Here is a 22,994-nt window from a genome sequence, read left to right on the forward strand (position 1 = left end):
TATTGAATTTGGCTTTTACTACTATAGCCCAGAGCATTCAATAACACATTCATAAACACATATTTAACCCTTTTGTGATAAGGCACAAAACTACCTTCATACTTCCATTAATTTTGTTAAACGGGTACTAGTTACCTTCAGACAATGTGCCAACTTTGTGTTTGTGACATTCTCCCCTTTCCACAGTGAGGTCACGTTAGTTTGTAGCCCAAACAGTTTGGACTCTACAAACAGAAGTGGCACATCGATGGTACCGACTTCAGAAGAGTCCCCTGACACTCGAGTCTCCCCTTTCTATAGAGTGACCACTTTATGCTGATGTTTACTGTATTTTGGCAGTTACCTGTGTCCTGAGACCCCTGCAAGTAAACTGGATAGACACAGGCTGGAATTCAATCATCACCTGTATTTGTGATTTAAAGGGAGATGTATAGGTAGGATGCTACCAGTTGAAACTGAATTTAAAGAGTTATTTTCTCTGTGAGTACAGTATGTGAGCTGGCATGAGCCATTGTGAGGGTCCTAGTGCTCTGTCTGTTATTCACACATACAGTGAGATGAACTCTGCAGAGGGGAGGCAACAAACCGGGCTTAAAGAGATAGCTAGATAGAGAGAGAGAGAGAGAAATCATGCCTCATCTAATCTCCATGACATTACATAAGCATTTCCGATTGCTGCATTTTTATAATGTTTTATTCACTCCACACTGCGCTGGGTGACTAAGTGGTTGTACTTAGTGATCGTGACCGGTTTTCTGGCCCGTTATTATTAGGATTGCATACGGGTAATATTGAATACCTTCCAGTTTCTACCTTCCAGTTACACTTATTCCAGTTCTAGTGGACCACAGTGGTTAGTGACAGTTTCTCATTGAATGTGTGTTACTTCCCTTAATCAGTAGACCATTAATCATGTGTATTGATTGATCAAGACAGACTATGAAAGAAATACACATCAAATATTTATTTTTGTCAAATTTACATTACAGTTGTATAAATTACAAAATGACCTTCACAAATAAGTAACTTTTATCAAATAGCATCTGAGAAAAATTGTGTGAGTAAAAGTGCCTTTTATCATTTTTTTAAGTCAAGTGAAGCAACAGAAAAACAACAGCCATAAAACATTGTACTCCTCCAAAGGTTGAATCTCAGGAGAATCAAGCTAGCATCATGTAGTCATCCAAAGGTTGAATCTCAGGAGAATCAAGCTAGCATCATGTAGTCATCCAAAGGTTGAATCTCAGGAGAATCAAGCTAGCATCATGTAGTCATCCAAAGGTTGAATCTCAGGAGAATCAAGCTAGCATCATGTAGTCATCCAAAGGTTGAATCTCAGGAGAATCAAGCTAGCATCATGTAGTCATCCAAAGGTTGAATCTCAGGAGAATCAAGCTAGCATCATGTAGTCATCCAAAGGTTGAATCTCAGGAGAATCAAGCTAGCATCATGTAGTCATCCAAAGGTTGAATCTCAGGTGAATCAAGCTAGCATCATGTAGTCATCCAAAGGTTGAATCTCAGGAGAATCAAGCTAGCATCATGTAGTCATCCAAAGGTTGAATCTCAGGAGAATCAAGCTAGCATCATGTAGTCATCCAAAGGTTGAATCTCAGGAGAATCAAGCTAGCATCATGTAGTCATCCAATGGTTGAATCTCAGGAGAATCAAGCTAGCGTCATGTAGTCATCCAAAGGTTGAATCTCAGGAGAATCAAGCTAGCATCATGTAGTCATCCAAAGGTTGAATCTCAGGAGAATCAAGCTAGCATCATGTAGTCATCCAAAGGTTGAATCTCAGGAGAATCAAGCTAGCGTCATGTAGTCATCCAAAGTACATGTAGCAATTTCTTTAAACAAAAAAGAACTACAAAAGAACTACAAAAGAACTACAGCAACTAAACCACTAAGTAACAAAGGTGTAAAATAATAGAGAAAATCATTTCTAAAGAGCTACATTTTCCCCTACGAATTATATCTGGTTCAGTAGTAAGCCACATACAGGTTATAACATGCTATGTGTTTCATTGTTGAAGGCTCTTCTGGGAATAGGGAACTAGTGTTCCTCTGCCCAGCCCTGTTCCTCTGCCCACCCATGGCTAAATAACATCACTAGGATGGAAGGACTTGGTTCATTTGAGTGTTTTTGTCTGAGGGCTCTATTCTTGGAAGTTGTACTGATGTTATTCTTTTATTGTCCAGTTCACTATTAGTCATAGTGTAGGAGTTCCACAGTGGTTAAATCCTAGTCACATCATTGGAGGAATAACGTAATGATTACGATAAACAAATCATTTTTATACATTCCCATATGGCCATTGGCCAGTGGGGTAAACTATCTCTCATTGGACTCTTCATACAGTATATTGTTTATTAAAACATGTCCATGCTAGGTACTGTAGATGCTAGGCTTCCCTACTCATGCTAGGTACTGTAGATACTAGGCTTCCCTACTCATGCTAGGTACTGTAGATGCTAGGCTTCCCTACTCATGCTAGGTACTGTAGATGCTAGGCTTCCCTACTCATGCTAGGTACTGTAGATACTAGGCTTCCCAACTCATGCTAGGTACTGTAAATACTAGGCTTCCATACTCATGCTAGGTACTGTAGATACTAGGCTTCTCTACTCATACTTCTATGAAAATGTGTGCACATGACAGCAGGAACGTTATATAAGAGGAAATAAAAGTCAGATAAAAATCATTTAGAAGTGATGCCGTGTCACGATACACAGTTCTGTGCTCAACAAGAGAGAGAGAGTACACACAGAACGGTGGGAGGCTCATTTCACACACATTGTCTGTTTTTTCTGCACTCTAAAAATAAAAGCTAGGAAAAAAGAGCATTTCAAAGCACAAATACATAGATGAGTGTTAGCTATAGCACACATGCAGTGATGAGGCTGTGTGTTGCAGCAGGCTGAGCGATTCACATAACTGTAACAAATAGATGGATGAAGTGAAGCAGAAGATGGAAGACACTCCAGAGAGCATACCATTAAACTAGCTCAATAACAAAAAAATATACACACTTCCTTCCTTCCATCACAGAAACTGTTACTGGCTATTTTCTATGTTGTTAATAACATGTTTAGCCTGTTGAGGGTTAAAGGGGTAGGAAGCTGCCAAGCCTCAGTACCATTGGTGCTCATGGCCACTTTGTCTAACTCAGGGTGACCATCTCGTATTTGTCCTTGACGTTGTTCTCCCCCTGTTTCTCAGGCTCGGCATGGTGCAGCTCGATGAACAGGAAGTAAATGGCGGCTCCCACCACTCCTCCCACCATGGGCCCCGCTACTGGGATCCACCACCAGCAGCCTCCAGCACTGCACAGACAAGAGGAGATATATATACAGGGGTTCAGGAGTTTACATTTGACTTTGTAGTGAGTAAGTTAAAATAAACATTTAATACCAAATACACTGGGTCTACAAAACATTAGGAACACCTGCTCTTTCCATGACATAGACTGACCAGGTGAATCCAGGTGAAAGCTATGATCCCTTATAATGTCAATTGTTAAATCGCCTTCAATCAGTGTAGATGAAGGAGAAGAAACAGGTTAAAGAAGGATTTTTTAAGTCTTGAGAAAACAGGGTTTGTGTATGTATGCCATTCAGGAGGTGAAAGGGCAAGACAAAATATTTAAGTGTCTTTGAATGGGGTATGGTAGTAGGTGCCACGTGCACCAGTTTGAGTGTGTCAAGAACTGCAACACTGCTGGGTTTTCATGCTCAACAGTTTCCTGTGTGTATCAAGAATGGTCCACCACCCAAAGGACATCCAACCAAGTTAACTCAACTGTGGGAAACATTGTAGTCAACATGGGCAAGCATCCCTGTGGAACGCGTTCGACACCTTGTAGAGTCCATGCCCCGACGAGGGGGTGCAACTCAATAATGTTTTGTACACTATCTACAGTGTAAATAGTGGTCACCCGCATTAAAGGGACAGTGCAGTCAAAAACATGATTTACCAGTTTTTTTATATCTCCACACTATGAGGTTGAAATAACACTGAAATTGTGAAAATTATTATAATGCCCTTTAAGAGTAAGAGCTTATTGAAAAAATGCTTGGAGTTTCAGCCTGTTCAGGTGGGATGGAGTTTTTGGCCGACAGCATTAAATCATAATCTGATCTAATTATTCAGAACAATGACCAGTTGTCTTGTACTTGCATATGTATCCTCCTAATTTGAAGGGGTAAGCAGGGATCATCCTATCCGCCAATCAGGGATGTGTATGAAAATATATTTACATTTGTATCAACATGCCCACACAATCAGACAGCATAATTGATAGCGAAAGGAGGCTCAGGGTAATAAATTATAAAAAATATATTTGCTGTTATTTTCATGAAATAAACACACACAGTGATTTATTAGACATACAGTGACATTGAAAAAGACTGCATGGGGCTTTAAAGCAACCCAGGAACGTGACATGGTCTGGGGTACGCTACTGTACATTACACAGGAGGTTGGTGGCACCTTAATTGGGGAGAATTGTCTGGTGGTAATGGCTGGAGCGATAATCAGTGGAATGGTATCAAATACATCAAACACATGGACCATTCCATTTGCTCTGTTCCAGCCATTATTATGAGCCGTCCTCCCCTCAGCAGCCTCCACTGGTACATTGGGAGCAGATTCCACTACTACCTTTTGTTTATTTATACAGTAAGACTCCCTGGATAGGCTCCCTCTAATCTCCACCTCTCACTACTCTACTCTCTCTCTTAATCTGCCTACTAGTCTATTGATCCGACTATACATTAAGTTGATCTGTTCCTACTCCCCACCAATCCGTTTCTATAAATGCCTAATTCTAATTGTGCTTTACAAATGTTCTAGTTATCTTAATAGCGGGTAATAGTCAAACTCCAACCTAAACAACTCTCTGCTACTGTAGCCTACGTAGTACATGTCCTGATTCTGTCTTTAATCTCAAAGTGGAAATGACAAACTTTAGAAACCTTTTTAAACTTCAAATACACTACGATTTTTAAATGTCCTGCATTGCAGGAGAGTTCTCCTACAACAGGGTGATCAAATTAATATTCTACATCTGTATGCGAAACAATCTGGTAAGATGTAGTGTGAACACAGTATAAAGTAGAGGGTCAAATACTGTATGTCTGTCACGTTCACTGTCTTCAAACTCCCTGTCAAAGATGAGCCAAGGCGCAGCGTGCATGTAATTCCACATATTTTAATAAAGTGAAACTTTCACAAAAAAAGACAGGTAAACAGAAACCGAACGTGACGCAACCGTGGCGCACACAAACACACAGAAAATAAATAATTACCCACAACATTAGGTGGGAACAAGGCTGCCTAAGTATGATTCCCAATCAGAGGCAACAATAGACAGCTGCCTCTGATTGGGAACCACACTCGGCCAAAAACAAAGAAATAGAAAACATAGAATGCCCATCCAAATCACACCCTGACCTATCCAAATAGAGAAATAAAACGGCTCTCTAAGGTCAGTGCGTGACAGTACCCCCTTCCAAAGGTGCGGACTCCGGCTGCAAAACCTGACTCTAAAAGGGAGGGTCCAGGTGGGCATCCATCCTCGGTGGCGGCTCCGGTTCGGGACGTAGCCCCCACTCCGCACGCTGATCCCTCCGCTTCTGTGGAACCGGACTGTGGTTCATCGCTGGAGACTCTGGATTAGGAACCCCCGCTGGAGGCGCCGGACTGGGGACCGTCACTGCAGGCTCCGGACCGGGGACCGTCGCTGCTGGCTTCGGACCGTCGCTGCGGGCTCCGGTCCATGGACCGTCGCTGCGGGCTCCGGACCGGGGACCGTCGCTGCGTGCTCCGGAACGGGGACCGTCGCTGCGGGCTCCGGACCGGGGACCGTCGCTGCGGGCTCCGGACCGGGGACCGTCGCTGCAGGCTCCGGACAGGGAACCGTCGCTGGAGCTCCGTGCCCTGGATTTCACTGCAGGCTCTGGGCCATGGATCATCACTGGAGGCTTCGTGCCATGGATTATCACTGCAGGCTCCGGGCCATGGATTATCACTGGAGGCTCCGAGCCATGGATCATCACTGGAGGCTTCGTGCCATGGATCATCACTAGAGGCTTCGTACGTGGAGCCGGAACAGGTCTCACCGGACTGAGGAGACGTACTGGAAGCCTGGTGCGTGGAGCTGCCACAGGGTTTACCAGGCTGGGGAGACATACTGGAAGTCTGGTACGTGGAACCGGAACAGGTCTCACTGGACTGGAGAGATGCACTGGAAGCCTGGTGCGTGGACCAGGCACCTGATACACTGGGCCGTGGAGGCGCACTGGAGGTCTCGAGCGTAGAGCTGGCACAACTCGTCCTGGCTGGATACCCACTTCCGCCCGGCAAATGTGGGGCGCTGACACAGAGACATGGCCTGTGAATGCTCACTGGAGACACAGCGCGCATCACCGCATAACAAGGTGCCTGACTGGTCAAACACGGTGCCTGACCGAAAATTCAGTCATCAAAACGCTGAACTTTTTTCAAAATTAACTCCATAATATCGACTGAAACATGGTAAACATTGTTTAGAATCAATCCTCAAGGTGTTTTTCACATATCTCTTCGATGATATATTGTTCGTGGAAGTCTGCTCTCTCCTCTGAATCACATGGAAGAATGCTTGCAGCTGAAGATTACGCACCAATTTCGACAAAGGACACCGGGCGGACACCTGGTAAATGTAGTCTCTTATCTTCCAATGATATGCCTACAAACACGTCACAATGCTGCAGACACCTTGGGGAAACGGCAGAAAGTGTAGGCTCGTTCAGGGCGCATTCACAGCCATATAAGGAGACAATGGAAAACAGCGCCTCAAACATTTGGCTCACTTCCTGTTTGAAGTTTCATCTTGGTTTCGCCTGTAGCATCAGTTCTGTGGCACTCACAGATAATATCTTTGCAGTTTTGGAAACGTCAGAGTGTTTTCTTTCCAAAGCTGTCAATTATATGCATAGTCGAGCATCTTTTCGTGACAAAATATCTTGTTTAAAACGGGAACGTTTTTTAATCCAAAAATGAAATACTGCCCCTAGTGTTCCAAGAGGTTAAATAACTGCTTGTGAATTGCTTCCCCCAGATTTCTCTGGGTACTATGGAAGTTTGCATGGCAAAGTACAGACATTGTAACTAATGACATTTTTCTGTTATATGAGGCATGGAATATTTACGTGCGGAGAAATAATCTTACTCTGCCCACTCACATCTCCAAGCCTTTTTGAAAATGCAGGAGATGCAAGAGGTTGCTAAAATATTGATTAAGATTGTCAGAAGAGCAGAGATAGAGCGAAAGAGCTGCACACTCCTGCTCTTCCTGTAGGAGAGAAGGAGGCCAGGCCACTGGTATTCACTCCCATGTTTCTCACACTGCGTGCCTAACTCCCAGCCACTGCTGGGGAGGAGGACTGAAAAGCAGAATAATGTGCCTGCATCTCCACTTGGCATGCCCAGATGAGAGAGGGGCTTTCCTGTCACACACACGCATACTCTGTTTCTGCGTCTTTATGAATCGTTCAATGTTCTACTGTAAAGTGAGCATGGGCTGTTTGATTTTTTTGGGAGAAGAAAGCACATTTTCAATTTCAAAGGGTTTCAGGGCAAAAGGCATCTAACAATGTTTGTGAAATTCTACTGTACTTATGGAGGCAATCCAGCTCACATTTGTGGGACTTGTCTTTTCTCTAGTATAAGCATTGTTGGAAATTACCGGAACACCTCCATGCCCCATCCGGCCACAGCAGTGAAGAGCCTTGGGCCCAGGTCTCTAGCAGGGTTGATGGGATAGCCACAGTTGAGTCCCATGGACACGCCGATGGCCATGATGATCAGGCCAATGCACAGTGGCTCCATCCCTTTAGGAGCTCCAATGTTCTTCCCATCAATAATGGCCAGAATGCACAGGATCAAGGCAGCTGTTCCTATCACCTGGAGACAAGGTATCAACCGTGAGTTTGAGATAGCAATGATCAAAACAGATAATTGACAGACATACAGATGTAGGATCTTAATTTGAACCAGTTTGCTACAGCAGGAATAATAATAATCCTGCAGCATCAAGAACTAACCCTTTAATTATGATCTACATTATAATTAAAGGGTTAGTTTGCCCAAATTACAAAATGACATATTGATTTACTCAACCTGTAAGCAGTCTATGGACAAGGTATGACAGCAGTCCACGCATTGGTTTAGATTCCCTGGCAGTGGATGGCATTGTTTCCAAATGCTAACAGCCTTTTTAAACAATGAATACACTGCACATTTGCATTTCCTGCAGTGCAGAACAATTCACAGCAACAAATCTTCAAATGAAGATCCTACATCTGTATTCAGTATATTCATCATCACTACCAAATGAACCATTTGTAGCTACTGCTCAGGCTGTCACTGTGATGCCTCCACCAATATTGAAAAGACAGCCTCTCATAATAGCATAACAGTGTAGCTTTTTATGTAATGGTAGATTATAATAGGAGTTGGATACCAGATAGTGACGGGGAGAATGGCTTGTTGTTATGGTCTGGGTTTTATAATGACTGTCTGTGGCCAGAAGGACTAATTTGCTGTGATGACCTGTGGCCTTCACTTCCTTTGCCTAAGCCTATAATGGGGTGTCCCCTTTCCCCTGGATGAAGGATAGATGAGGCAGCTTTGAAGTCTTTTGAACAGTATCCATATGGTTATATATTAGGAGCAAACAATATTTTGGGTTAAAAATACTCAACAATTGCATTTATTACTGTTCATAGAGGGGAAAACAATTGCTTGAATGTTTGCTTCTATTAAACCAGTTAATGGTTAACTGCCTTGTTCAGGGGCAGAACGGCAGATTTTTACAGTGTCAGCTCGGGGATTCAATATAGCAACCTTTCGGTTACTGGTCCAATGCTCTAACCACTAGGCTACTGCGTGCGTACCACACACACACACACACACACACACACACACACACACACACACACACACACACACACACACACACACACACACACACACACACACACACACACACACACACACACACACACACACACACACACACACACACACACACACACACACACACACACACACACACACACACACACAACCAGGGTTGGGCTGAATTCAAATTGAAGGCAGTCAATTTAGGAAGTAAACTACAATTACAATTAAATAATTGAAAAAAAATCATTTATTTTCAAAGACTTCTCAATAAACTGAAAAGTAAAGCTATTTATATTAGAAGTTTTTAAAATCCTTAATTTACTATACATTTCACTGCCTTCAATTCGAAACCAAACCTGCATGTGCACACTCAGCTCTTGGGTATTCAACACAGATGGTTGTTTTTGCTCAGCCAGTATTGCTCACAATATATGCATGAGAGCAACAACTGACATATTCAACCTCTCCCTGACACAGTCTGTAATACCTACATGTTTCAAGCAGCCCACCATAGTCCCTGTGTCCAAGAATGCCAAGGTAACCTGTCTAAATTACTATCACCCCGTACCCCGTGTCACATCTGTAGCCATGAGATGCTTTGAAAGGCTGGTCATGGCTCACATCAACAACATCATCCCAGACACCCTTGACTCACTCCAATTCGCATACCGCCCCAACAGATACACAGATGATGCAATCTCTATTGCTCTCTACACTGCCCTCTCCCACCTGGACAAGAGGAATATCTATGTGAGAATGCTGTTCAATGACTACAGCTCAGCATTCAACACCATAGTGCCCTCAAGCTCATCACTAAGCTAAGGAACCTGGGACTGAACACCTCCCTCTGCAACTGGATCCCAGACTTCCAGACGGTCAACCCCAGGTGGTAAGGGTAGACAACAACACATTCGCCACGCTGACCCTCAACACGAGGGTCAGAGACCCGGCAGTGAGGTGCCAGGACAACAAACTCTCCTTCAACGTCAGCAAGACTAAGGAGCAAATCAGGAACTACAGGAAACAGAGGGCTGAGCATGCTCCCATTCACATCGACGGGGCTGTAGTGGAGTGAGACGAGACCTTTAAGTTAATCAGTGTCCATATCACTAAGGATCTATCATGGTCCACACACACCAACACTCCTCTCCTCTTCCCCTTCAGGAGGCTGAAAAGATTTGGCATGGGCCCTCAGATAGAGAGCATCTTGAATGGCTGCATCACCGCTTGGTATGGCAACTGCTTTGCATCAAACCACAAGGCGTTACAGAGGGTAGTGCGTGCAGCCCAGTTCATCACAAAAACTCCAGACACCCAAGTCATAGACTGTTCTCTCTGCTACTGCATGGCAGTACTACTGCATGGCAAGCGGTACTGATGCACCAAGTCTAAATAGTTAGTTCAACAGTTAACCAATTAGCTACCCAGACAATCTGCATGGACCCTTTTTGCACTAACCTTCTTTACTCATGACATCTGCTGCTGCTACTGTTTATTATATATCTTGTTGCTTAGTCACTTTATTCCTAGCTATATGTCCATATCTACCTCAATGACCTCATACCTATCGACTCGGTACTGGTACCCCGTGTACATAGCCAAGTTATCGTTACTCATTGTGAATTTATTATTACTTTTATTATGTGTTATTACTTTTCTATTATTTCTCTATTTTCTCTCTCTCTGCATTGTTGGGAAGGCTTAGTTACTTACATGCACATGACTGATCTAAATGCATTCGGGGGACCGAGGGGCGCAGTGCTAGAGGCGTAACTACAGACCTGGGTTCAATCACAACCGGCCGTGATCGGGAATCCCATAGGGCGGTGCACAATTAACCCAGAGTCGTGCAGTTTAGGGTTAGTTTGGCCAGGGTAGGCCGTCATTGTAAATAAAAATGTGTTTTTAACTGACTTGCCTGGTTAAATAAAATAAAAAATGTGCACATTCACTTATATTCATACTATTACACATGTACTGTCATGTTCTAGCTCAGGGACTTCAAACATAAATCAGGGTGTGTGCCTGTGCGGCTCATATCATTCAGTAACAAAGAGTATTAGGATATGGTTAGATAACCATTGATGGTGCATCTCTCACCTGGTCTACGAATCCTCCAAGGACTGAGACGTGCTTGGCAGGGTAGGATGCCCATATATTAGCTGTGGCATTGATGCCAGTAACTTGCATAACTCCTCCTGTGTGTTCCATTAAGGCATCTATGGAAAAGAGGATAGTAGAATTAGCCATTGAGTTTTCCCAATAATGTTAGTGTTAGTAATAACCTATAATGTTCCCACTCCAACACCTTTCCATTCAAATATCACCCTGGCTAAATGCTATGAATATGGGTTCCATTTAATGAGGATGATGATGATTACGATGATGGTGATGGACATGATGAGAGTAACACCTACCGTAATACAACCCATAGACAGCACAAGATCCAGCGAAGGCACCCAGGAACTGTGCTGCCACGTAGACAGGGAACTTCTTTATAGGCAGCTTGCCCAGGACCACCATGGCCAGGGAGACTGCTGGGTTCACATGGGCCCCTGGAACAAAGTTAAAACTGGCATTAAAAACAAGGTTCAACCTTATGTAGAAAGTCTGAGACACATTAATTTGTCACCACTATCCTTATCTAGTGGATTCAGTCATAGACACAATTATGGCACAACACTAGGCGGGGCCCAAGCTGGGGACTGAGGCACTGGGTGACCTCAGCGGGGCAACACTGCTGGGGGTTTCAGAGCACCCCAAACACTAATCCCCAGCCTTGTTCACTAACTGTGGCCACAACAGCCGGCTGAAACATCCGATCGGAATTGGGTCTGACATAATCTGCCTGAATCTGCTTAAGACTCGCGCAAATCCGCATATCGTTGGAATGACACACCTCCGCTAACAAGGGTGCTGGTTTACTCTGCCTGTAAATTAGCATCGCCGACATAGGAGTGAAAAGGAGCAGAAGTGTGTTGTGTTCCACTTGGAGAGACTAGGCTGGCGGGGAAGGCTGGAAAGCAGAGTGCCCCGCCCCCCTCCACCACACTAGAGACCCATGTCCCAGTAAAGCTCATTAGTCCAATACCTGTGATCATCATCAGAGATGTCACCTAACAGTGTGAAGGCTTCTCATCCACACATGGGCCCCAGGGTTGAATGGCCCAATCATGCAATAAAGATTTATATACTGTAGCCTACTACACACTCCAACAAGAATAGCACACATACTGTAATACTACTCTACTGCAGCTATATACTGTCTCCATCATTACCCACTGAACCAGGATCTGGATCCTCTGTGTCAGAGTGATCAGCTAGTCTGTAATGAAGCAAAGAGGGTTGGAGACGAGAGACTTGTTCTACAGTTTCATTCTTCCTCAGTTCCATTATTCCTCCATATACTACCCGCCACTGCGACCTGTTGTCACGTCCTGATCTTAGTTCACAATCAGAGGCAGCTGTCTATCGTTGTCTCTGATTGAAAACCATACTTAGGTAGCCTATTCCCACCTGTGTTTGTGGGTAGGTGTTTTCTGTTTTGTGTGTCTTCACCTTACAGAACTGTTTAGTTTTGTTCACTCTCTCTCTTTGTTGTTTTTTTGGTTATTGCAGTGTTCAGTTTATTTATTAAAATTAACATGGACACTTACCACGCTGCATTTTGGTCTGATCCTTCCTATTCCTCATCCGAGGAGGACAACGATCGTTACAGAACTACCCACCACAAACGGACCAAGCAGCGGGGTAACAGGGAGCCGAGGGTTCACGACTCCTGGACTTGGGAGGAGATATTGGACGGCAAGGGACCCTGGGCACAGGCGATATGAGGTAAGGCAGCACAAGAGGCACGAGAGGCAGCCCCCCCCAAAATAAAATGGGGGGCGGAGCCAACTCCCCGTGCTTACCGGAAGAAGCGTAGTACTGGTCAGGCACCGTGTTATGCGGTCAAGCGCACGGTGTCACCAGTACGCGCTCAGAGCCCGGAGCGCTATAGGCCAGCCCCCCGCAAGTGCCATGCGAGAGTGGGCATCCAGCCAGGGTGTAATGTGCCGGCTCAGCGTGTTTGGTCTCCGGTACGCCGTTTCAGACCAGGGTATCCTGCGCCGGCTCTGCGTGCTGTGTCTCCGGGACGCTGGGAGGGTGCAGTGCGCCCTATGCCTGTGCTCCGCCCATGCCAGGCAAATGTGGGCATTGAGCCTAAGGAAGAGGTGTGAGTGGTATGCACCAGATCTCCAGTGGTCCCCCACAGCCCGGTTCAACCTGTGCCTGCACTCTGGAGGGTCCGGGCTAAAGTGGTCATCCAGCCTGGAGGAGTGGTGCCAAGGCTGGGCACCAGAGCTCCAGTGCTCCCCCACAGCCCGGTCCATCCGGTGCCTCATCCACGCACCAGGCCTCCTGTAGGTCTCCCCAGCCTGGTGGGTCCTGTGGCAGCCCCACGCACCAGGCTGTCTCTCCGTCTCCTCCTTCCAGGTTCTCCCGCCTGTCCGGCGCTGCCAGAGCCGCCCGTCTGTCCGGAGCTGCCAGAGCCGCCCGTCTGTCCGGAGCTGCCAGAGCCGCCCGTCTGTCCGGAGCTGCCAGAGCCGCCCGTCTGTCCGGAGCTGCCAGAGCCGCCCGTCAGTCCGGAGCTGCCAGAGCCGCCCATCAGTCCAGAGGCGCTAGAGCCGCCCGTCACTCCGGAGCCGCTAGAGACGCCCTTCACTCCAGCGCCACCAGAGTCTCCCTCCTGTCCGGCGCCGCCAGAGTCTCCCGACTATTCGGGGCCCGCGGTAAGGGTCCCCAGTCCGAGGTCGGCGGCGAGGGTCGCCACTCCAGAGGCGCCACATAAGTGGGCCAAGACTAAGGTGGAGTGGGGTCTACGTCCCGCACCAGAGCCGCCACCGCGGTGAAATGCCCACCCAGATCCTCCGCACCTTTGGGGGTTACTGTCACGTCCTGACCTTAGTTCCTTTTTATGTCTCTATTTTGGTTTGGTCAGGGCGTGAGTTGGGCTGGGCATTCTATGTTTTTGTTCAATGTTTTGTATTTCTGTGTTTGGCCTGGTATGGTTCCCAATCAGAGGCAGCTGTCTATCGTTGTCTCTGATTGAGAACAATACTTAGGTAGCCTGTTCCCACCTGTGTTTGTGGGTAGGTGTTTTCTGTTTTGTGTGTCTTCACCTTACAGAACTGTTTAGTTTCGTTCACTCTCTCTCTCTTTGTTGTTTTTTGGTTATTGCAGTGTTCAGTTTATTTATTAAAATTAACATGGACACTTACCACGCTGCATTTTGGTCTGATCCTTCCTATTCCTCATCCGAGGAGGACAACGATCGTTTAAGCATCAGCTGTCAGAGCAGCTTACAGATCATTGCACCTGTATACAGCCCCTCTGTAAATAGCCCACCCAACTACCTCATCCCCATATTGTTTTTTGCTCCTTTGCACGCCAGTATCTCTACTTGCACATTCATCTTCTGAACATCTATCACTCCAGTGTTAATGCTACATTGTAATTATTTTGGCACTATGGCTTATTTACTGCCTTACCTCCCTAATCTTCCTTCATTTGCACACACTGTATATAGACTTTTATGATGTGTTATTGACTGTACGTTTGTTTATTCAATGTGTAACTCTGTGTTGTTGTTTGTGTCGCACTGCTTTGCTTTATCTTGGCCAGGATCGCAGTTGTACATGAGAACGTGTTCTCAACTGGCCTACCTGGTTAAATAAAGGTGAAATAAATAAATAAAAATGTCATTTTTGCTCAAGGAAGCTCCTCCAAACATGGCATAAATGTTGGCTTTCCAACACTCTGGTCTGATCTGCTGTAGCTGTAAACCAGGCATTGAGGATGAGGGGTGGGTTGAGTCCTGGGTTGAGTTTTAGAGGTACAGCACAAAGGCTAAGCTTACACTCTGCCAACATTGGATTTTCTAAGATGAAAGTACATTGAGTATGGCTCATATAACACTCATATTAGCTCATATGCTACAGTGTTCATATTATCCTGGGGGTGGGCATTAAAAGCTTTAATCACTTCGTTGCTCTTTTATGTCCCAATTGTGATGGAAATTACCACAGAAATGTCAAATTACAACTCATCATCTCCCATTACGTAAAGCCTTGCTGAGACATAATGAAACCCTTGATTGATGATTAAAAACCGCTCTCCACCTTGCTCAGCAAGCTCACCTAAGGCAGCGTGACATTTAAAAAGTGATTCCCCCTAATGTTATCCCTCTGTGTCATTGTTGCTGCCGAAGCGAGAGGGAGAGGACTCTCCTCGCTTTAATCTCTATGGAATATACCCAATAAAGTCCCCCTGGACATGAGGACACACAACTCCAGCCTTGTAAATCTAGCCGGCACACTTCATCCTCTGACACCAAGAAGCAGCCAGGCATTAGGAATGGGTAATCAAGCTATTACATATTTCTTCCATTTCCTCTGTGCCTCTACCCCAGTTCGGGTAATGCTAAATGGTACCCACGTTGAGTCCAGACTGCTATGGAATACTAAGATGATGTTCTCTGCATCATTTTGCCATGTTGCTGAGTCTCTAGTGATGACCTAGGTCTCCACAGTCCATTTCTGTTACTGTGTGTGGACTTTTCCCCAGGACACAAGTCAGGGTGGAGCACACAGGAGAGTATTAGTGATTCTTGACTGTACTCTTTACTTTCTCCCCTGTGATCTACAGTTGAAGTCGGAACTTTACATACACATAGGTTGGAGTCATTAAAACTCGTTTTTCAACCACTCCACACATTTCTTGTTAATAAACTATAGTTTTGGCAAGTCGGTTAGGACATTTACTTGGTGAATGACACCAGTAATTCTTCCAACAATTGTTTACAGACAGATTATTTCACTTATAATTCACTGTATCACAATTCCAGTGGGTCAGAAGTTACACTGTGGCGTTCTGCATTAGCATCGAACAGCACCTCCTCACAGCTGCCCACTGCACTGAGGCTAGGAAACACTGTTACCACCGATAAATCCACAATAATTGAGAATTTCAATAAGCATTTTTCTACGGCTGGCCATGCTTTCCACCTGGCTACCACTACCCTGGTCAACAGCCCTGCGCTCCCCACAGCAACTCGCCCAAACCTCCCCCACTTCTCCTTCATCCAAATCCAAATCCAGATAGCTGATGATCTGAAAGAGCTGCAAAATCTGGACCCCTACAAATCAGCCGGGCTAGACAATCTGGAGCCTCTCTTTCTAAAATTATCTGCCGAAATTGTTGCAACCCCTTTTACTAACCTGTTCAACCTCTCTTTCGAATCGTCTGAGATTCCCATAGATTGGAAAGCTGCCACGATCATCCCCCTCTTCAAAGGGGGAGACATTCTAGACCCAAACTGCTACAAACCTATATCTATTCTACCCTGCCTTTCTAAGGTCTTTGAAAGCCAAGTTAACAAACAGATTACCGACCATTTCGAATCTCACCGTACATTCTCCGCTATGCAATCTGGTTTCAGAGCTGGTTATGGGTGCACCTCAGCCACGCTCAAGGTCCTAAACGATATCATAACCGCCATCGATAAGAGACATTACTGTGCAGCCGTATTCATTGACCTGGATAAGGCTTGCGATTCCGTCAATCACAACATTCTTATTGGAAGACTCAACAGTCTTGGTTTCTCAAATGATTGCCTCGCCTGGTTCACCAACTATTTCTCCGATAGAGTTCAGTATGTCAAATCGGAGGGCCTGTTGTCCAGACCTCTGGTAGGCTCTATGGGGGTGCCACAGGGTTCAATTCTCGGGCCGACTCTCTTCTCCGTATACATCAATGATGTCGCTCTTGCTGCTGGTGATTCTCTGATCCACCTCAACGCAGACGACACCATTCTGTATACCTCTGGCCCTTCTTTGGACACTGTGTTAACTAACCTCCAGATGAGCTTCAATGCCATACAACTCTCCTTCCGAGGCCTCCAACTGCTCTTAAATGCAAGTAAAACTAAATGCATGCTCTTCAACCGATCGCTGCCCGCACCTGCCCGCCCGTCTAGCATCACTACTCTGGACGGTTCTGACTTAGAATATGTGGACAACTACAAATACTTAGGTGTCTGGTTAGACTGTAAGCTCTCCTTCCAGACTCACATTAAGCATCTCCAATCCAAAAATAAATGTAGAATCGGCCTCCTACTTCGCAACAAAGCATCCTTCACTCATGCTGCCAAACATAGCCTCGTAAAACTGACCATCCTACCGATCCTCGACTTCGGCGATGTCATTCACAAAATAGCCTCCAACACTCTACTCAACAAATTGGATGCAATCTATCACAGTGCCATCCGTTTTGTCACCAAAGCCCCATGTACTACCCACCACTGCGACCTGTATGTTCTTGTTGGGTGGCCCTCACTTCATACTCGTCGCCAAACCCACTGGCTCCAGGTCATCTACAACTCTCTGCTAGGTAAAGCCCCGCCTTATCTCAGTACACTGGTCACCATAGCTGCATCCACCCATATCACACACTCCAGCAGATATATTTCACTGGTCACCCCAAAGCCAATTCCTCCTTTGACCGCCTCTCCTTCCAGTTCTCTGCTGCCAATGACTGGAACGAACTGAAAAAATCTCTGAAGCTGGAGACTCATATCTCCCTCACTAGCTTTAAGCACCAGCTGTCAGAGCAGCTCACAGATCACTGCACATAGCTCATCTGTAAATAGCCCATCCAATCTACCTCGTCCCCATACTGTATTTATCTTGCTTCTTTGCACCCCAGTATCTCCACTTGCACAGCTTGGAAAATTCCAGAAAATTATGTCATGCCTTTAGAAGCTTCTGATAGGCTAATTGACATCATTTGAGTCAATTGGAGGTGTACCTGTGGATGTATTTCAATGCCTACCTTCAAACGCAGTGGCTCTTTGCTTGACATCATGGGAAAATAAAAAGAAATCAGCCAAGACCTCAGAAAAAAATTGTAGACCTCCACAAGTCTGGTTCATCCTTGGGAGCAATTTCCAAATGCCTGAAGGTACCACGTCCATCTGTCCAAACAATAGTACCTAAGAATAAACACCATGGGACCACGCAGCCGTCATACCGCTCAGGAAGGAGACGCGTTCTGTCTCTTTGGTGCGAAAGGTGCAAATCAATCCCAGAACAACATGAAAGTACCTTATGAAGATGCTGGAGATAACAGGTACAACAGTATCTATATCCACAGTAAAAACGAGTCCTATATCGACATAACCTGAAAGGCCACTCAGCAAGGAATAAGCCATTGCTCCAAAACCACCATAAAAAAAAGCCAGACTACGGTTTGCAATTGCACATGGGGACAAAGATCATACTTTTTGGAAAAATGTCCTCTGGTCTGATGAAACAAAAATAGAACCTTTTGGCCATAATGACCATCTTTATGTTTGGAGGAAAAAGGAGGATGCTTGCAAGCCGAAGAACACCATCCCAACCGTGAAGCCCTGGGGTGGCAGCATCATGTTGTGGGGGTGCTTTGCTGCAGGAGGGACTGGTGCACTTCACAAAATAGATGGCATCATGAGGAAGGAAAATTATGTGGATATATTGAAGCAACATCTCAAGACATCAGTCAGGAAGTTAAAGCTTGGTCGAAAATGGGTCTTCCAAATGGACAATGACACAGGCATACTTCCAAAATGACTTAAGGACAACAAAGTCAAGGTATTGGAGTGGCCATCAAAAAGCCCTGACCTCAATCCTATTGAAAGTTTGTGGGCAGAACTGAAAAGGTGTGTGCGAGCAAGGAGGCCTACTAACCTGACTCAGTTACACCACCTCTGTCAGGAGGAATGGGCCAAAATTCACCCAACTCATTGTGGGAAGCTTGTGGAAGGCTACCCGAAACGTTTGACCCAAGTTAAAGAATCCAATTTGTAAGTCGCTCTGGATAAGAGCGTCTGCTAAATGACTTAAATGTAATGTAAATGTAATTTAAAGGCAATGCTACCAAATACTAATTGAGTGTTTGTAACCTTCTGACCCACTGGGAATGTGATGAAATAAAAAAAAGCTGAAATAAATCATTCTCTCTACTATTATTCTGACATTTGACATTCTTAAAATAAAATGGTGATCCTAACTGACCTAAGACAGGGAATTTGTACTAGGATTAAATGTCAGGAATTGTGAAAAAATGAGTTTAAATGTATTTGGCTAAGGTGTATGTAAACGTCTGACTTCAACTGTACCTGACAACAGGGATGGACATCATGTCCCACATTTTTCAATCAATGAACAGGTGAACATGTGGATGTGAGGACATCCATGGAGCCATAACACACATTTACCCAGACATGTGGGAAGTACATGTTGTCCTTTAAGAGTTTAGTACCTGAGAGCAAAGAAGAGCCAGACATCCATGGTCAAAGTTCATGGCAAAGTAAAGCCGTTTCATCAAAGACAAACAACCATTGATGACCTTTGAGTCCTGCTCACATATTTTACCCAAAACCCTTTTTAATATTAAGATCCTTTAATTTGTCAATTGCACAAAATTTGACTTCTGCTTTTAACCCCTCTGAGACACACATGAGCAGGTTTTTGGAGAGGTGCAGGGGGCTGCCACACTGGGCACCCGGGGAGCTGTTGTTGTGGGGGGTTAAGTGCCTTGCTCTAGGGCAACGGTACACTTTTAAAAGAAAAGGTGCTATCTAGAACCTTAAAGGGTTCTTAGGCTGTCCTCATAGGAGAACCCATTGAATAACTAGTTGTGGCCTTGTACAGAGGGTATAATGACGTAAAAGGATATATACAAAAGAAGATATAATGACATAAAAAAAGGCCTGACCTATAAAGTGAGGTGCTGACCAACTGAAAAGTCTCAACAATAAACACACATGTTGTGTTGCAACTTCAGTCATACTGCAAAATCAACTTTTTGGGATGTTAGAACACTGTATGCTGGCTATGTGCAGAGTGGACTGTAGAAATGGATGTTGTGAATCAAAAGTGATTTAAAGGAGGTATGGTATTCACCTGACACTCCCCCAGCCACGTAGACGGCCATCATCACCCCCAGAGTGAAGCCGATGTGGATGGTCAGGGGTTCTCCCAGAGCTCCCTTACTCAGCACTGTCTGGGCCACCGAGCCACATCCAAAGAGCTGGGACGGAGACAGAGACAAAAAACAATAAGCAAAAACATGTTGGCAGGAGGAAGAAAGAGTCGTTGTTTTTTCATTTCTAATTATGCACAAAATACTAGTCCTCTAGTTCTACAGCCTTCATTTCTAATTAGATGGCCTTTTAGATCAGTCCGTTCCCCCTGAACTCTGTAAGAAGAATGCCATCGAAGATGTCCCAATTGAAGCATGGGAAATTATCATTCATCCTTTCATTGTTTTATTAGACGGACAAGTAAATCAAAACAAAAGTGTTGAAAGAATGATTTTGTCCAAAAATAGCGGTTTCTGTTGTGAGGAGTGGATTAGTCCATTTATGTTGTGGCGCTGACCAGGATGACCACTGACTCATTGAAGCCACTGAGACTGAGCCTCAGTAAGCCCAGCCACTGAGCTGTGCCACTCAGACAGACAGGACAGGATGGGGAGGTGAACCTAGAGGGGACAGGTGGAAGGCAAAAGACAGGTCAGCTTATTAAGGACCCCTGTAGATTTCACCTCAGTAAACAGTGTTTCCCTCCAAGCTTGGTGATGATGGGGAAATGTGTGTGTTTTTACCACAGTAATATTGCAGAGAGAAAGAGTGTGTATGTCTGTTAAGGAGAAAAATGAACAGTGAATTGGACCAGGTGGTCTATCTTATGCTAATGGTTTCTCTGTATTCAGTGTAATATAAATCTATTCTCATTCTATATCAAGTCACTGTATTCATTGGCAAGAAGATTGCAATTGATAGGGGGGGGGGGGTATGCTTTAAAAATGTATTAAATATTGATGCTGTCATATGATTATTTTCAGCCTACAAGCAACATATAGGGTAGACTTGTTCATCAAATAATTAAGCTTTGCGGAAATATAATGGTGTGCAGTATGCTACATAAATTGGGTCGATTTATTCACAGATTAGATACATTCTAAAGAAATATGAATGTCAAATCACTGTGATGATCATACATCATATGGAATGGTGCATGGTGCATGGTGCATGATGAATGGTGCATGGTGCATGGTGCATGTCAGTAAAGGTTTATTGTGTTTGATCATGTTTTTATTTATGGCTGAAAACACCAAGCATCCCATTAATTCTCCCCCTCCTATCCCCCACCTGTCATTCTTGCCATTACAACATTCTCTAGATGTCTTAATTATCTCCCAAGTACTTTCTCATACCAGAATTATGGATGAGCACATCAAAGAGAAGCCACATTATCAGGATATATTATCAGCACCTAAACATGTCAAAACATGATATCCCTGTTGACAGATCAAGTCCCCTGAGAACAATTTTGACACCTTATTACCATATTGTTGCTGCTTTAAAGCAGGCTATTAAATGACAGTCAGGTGATGAGGGGTAGTGTCCATGTACTTACTATTAATACGAATATCCCCAGAAATTCTGCCAGGAACTCTTTGATGATGTCCTTCCTCAGGGCACATTGCTCCTTCATTTTTCTTTTTCCCTCAAGTTCCATATTTCCCGCGGACATCTGATGTCTCAGTCTTGTCAGGACAGACAGTTGATAAGTAGTGTGAGTGAGCGTGAGCTTGAGCATGGGCGTCTCCCCGGTAGTTTAGGACATCCTCCCCTTAGTAGCCTACTACACGTGTATTATGTACACTCAACAGACATGACCTGTTAATCTTTTTCTTTCTTGAAACTGTCCCCCATCACCACCGCTACCGCCAGGAGTGCACTCGTTGGATCTAAGTGCTTTATTGGTCAATAAGTGTTTGATTGGTCAAACTTGAAACTGTCCCCATCACCACCGCTACCGCCAGGAGTGCACTCGTTGGATCTAAGTGCTTTATTGGTCAATAAGTGTTTGATTGGTCAAACTTGAAACTGTCCCCCATCACCACCGCTACCGCCAGGAGTGCACTCGTTGGATCTAAGTGCTTTATTGGTTAATAAGTGTTTGATTGGTCAAACTTGAAACTGTCCCCCATCACCACCGCTACCGCCAGGAGTGCACTCGTTGAATCTAAGTGCTTTATTGGTCAATAAGTGTTTGATTGGTCAAACTGACTCCAATGGTCAGCAGTTGACTGAATGTGGACAGTGCGCATTTATACGCGCGAATTTTAGACAGTGTGCTTTTACTCACAACTTGTCTATTTTCGATCAACAAAGTAATTATTTCAAGTTGTAATTATATGGTTGATAACACTGGGCACAAACTGGTTGAATCAACGTTTTAACGTAATTGTGGTGTGGAATCTATGTGGAAAATACATTGGATTTTTTTTTAAAGAAAATAATCTAAACTGTTGTTTTGAGGGTGGAATTTCAACCACAGGATTTTGCAATCATTGTAACGGATTTTCAACATAGACAAACATGGTATTATATATGTTGAATTTGTACATTTGAAACAAAGTCAGATCTTCAAAGTTATAACCACTATCAGAAAAAAAAACTATAAAATGAGCAGCACTTCCTAGTGGAGAGTTGATCAATCTATAGCTATTCATTTGGTCTCCAATCCAGGGTTTTAACCAAGCCCATTTTAGCGTTGATATTTGTCACTGACTACTAACAATGTGCTATTGTGAGAATGATTATTGAGAGATCTCTTAATAACTCAATTCACTGTTGCTATCGAAATCATTCAAACGAGCAGGTTTCACAGAGTTAAACAGCTATTGTTTCAATTCAACTCAGGGTTAAACTTAAAATAGACAATACACAATACATATAGGCCTATGGTTTTAAACTTTGGTTGATTTCAAATGTAATCTTCAAGTTAATATCAACATTTGAAGGAGATGTATCTTCTGCTTGGATAGTTCCATCTGTGCCATTGACTTACTCTGGCTTTAATTTCAGTTTGTCTACAAATGAAGATATGTTGGATTCACGTCTCCATCTCAACCAAATGTTAAAGAATAGGACTAAATCAAATCAAACTTTATTTC

At 44.4% G+C, this 22,994-nt stretch overlaps 1 protein-coding gene across 1 annotated transcript; it reads right to left on the bottom strand.

Moving 5' to 3' along the window:
• Positions 1-996: 996 nt before the first annotated feature.
• On the bottom strand, positions 997-21,819 carry LOC115111119 (aquaporin-9-like). The gene is made up of 6 exons (XM_029636998.2): positions 21,449-21,819; positions 19,931-20,057; positions 11,366-11,503; positions 11,049-11,167; positions 7,729-7,946; positions 997-3,325 (listed from the first exon to the last, which is right to left on the bottom strand). The coding sequence occupies exons 1-6, from the start codon at positions 21,629-21,631 to the stop codon at positions 3,163-3,165; spliced, it is 948 nt and encodes a 315-aa protein (XP_029492858.1). The 5' UTR covers positions 21,632-21,819; the 3' UTR covers positions 997-3,162.
• Positions 21,820-22,994: the final 1,175 nt, after the last annotated feature.

The sequence above is a fragment of the Oncorhynchus nerka genome, linkage group LG27 (assembly GCF_034236695.1).
Source record: "Oncorhynchus nerka isolate Pitt River linkage group LG27, Oner_Uvic_2.0, whole genome shotgun sequence".
Taxonomy (NCBI): Eukaryota; Metazoa; Chordata; class Actinopteri; order Salmoniformes; family Salmonidae; genus Oncorhynchus; species Oncorhynchus nerka.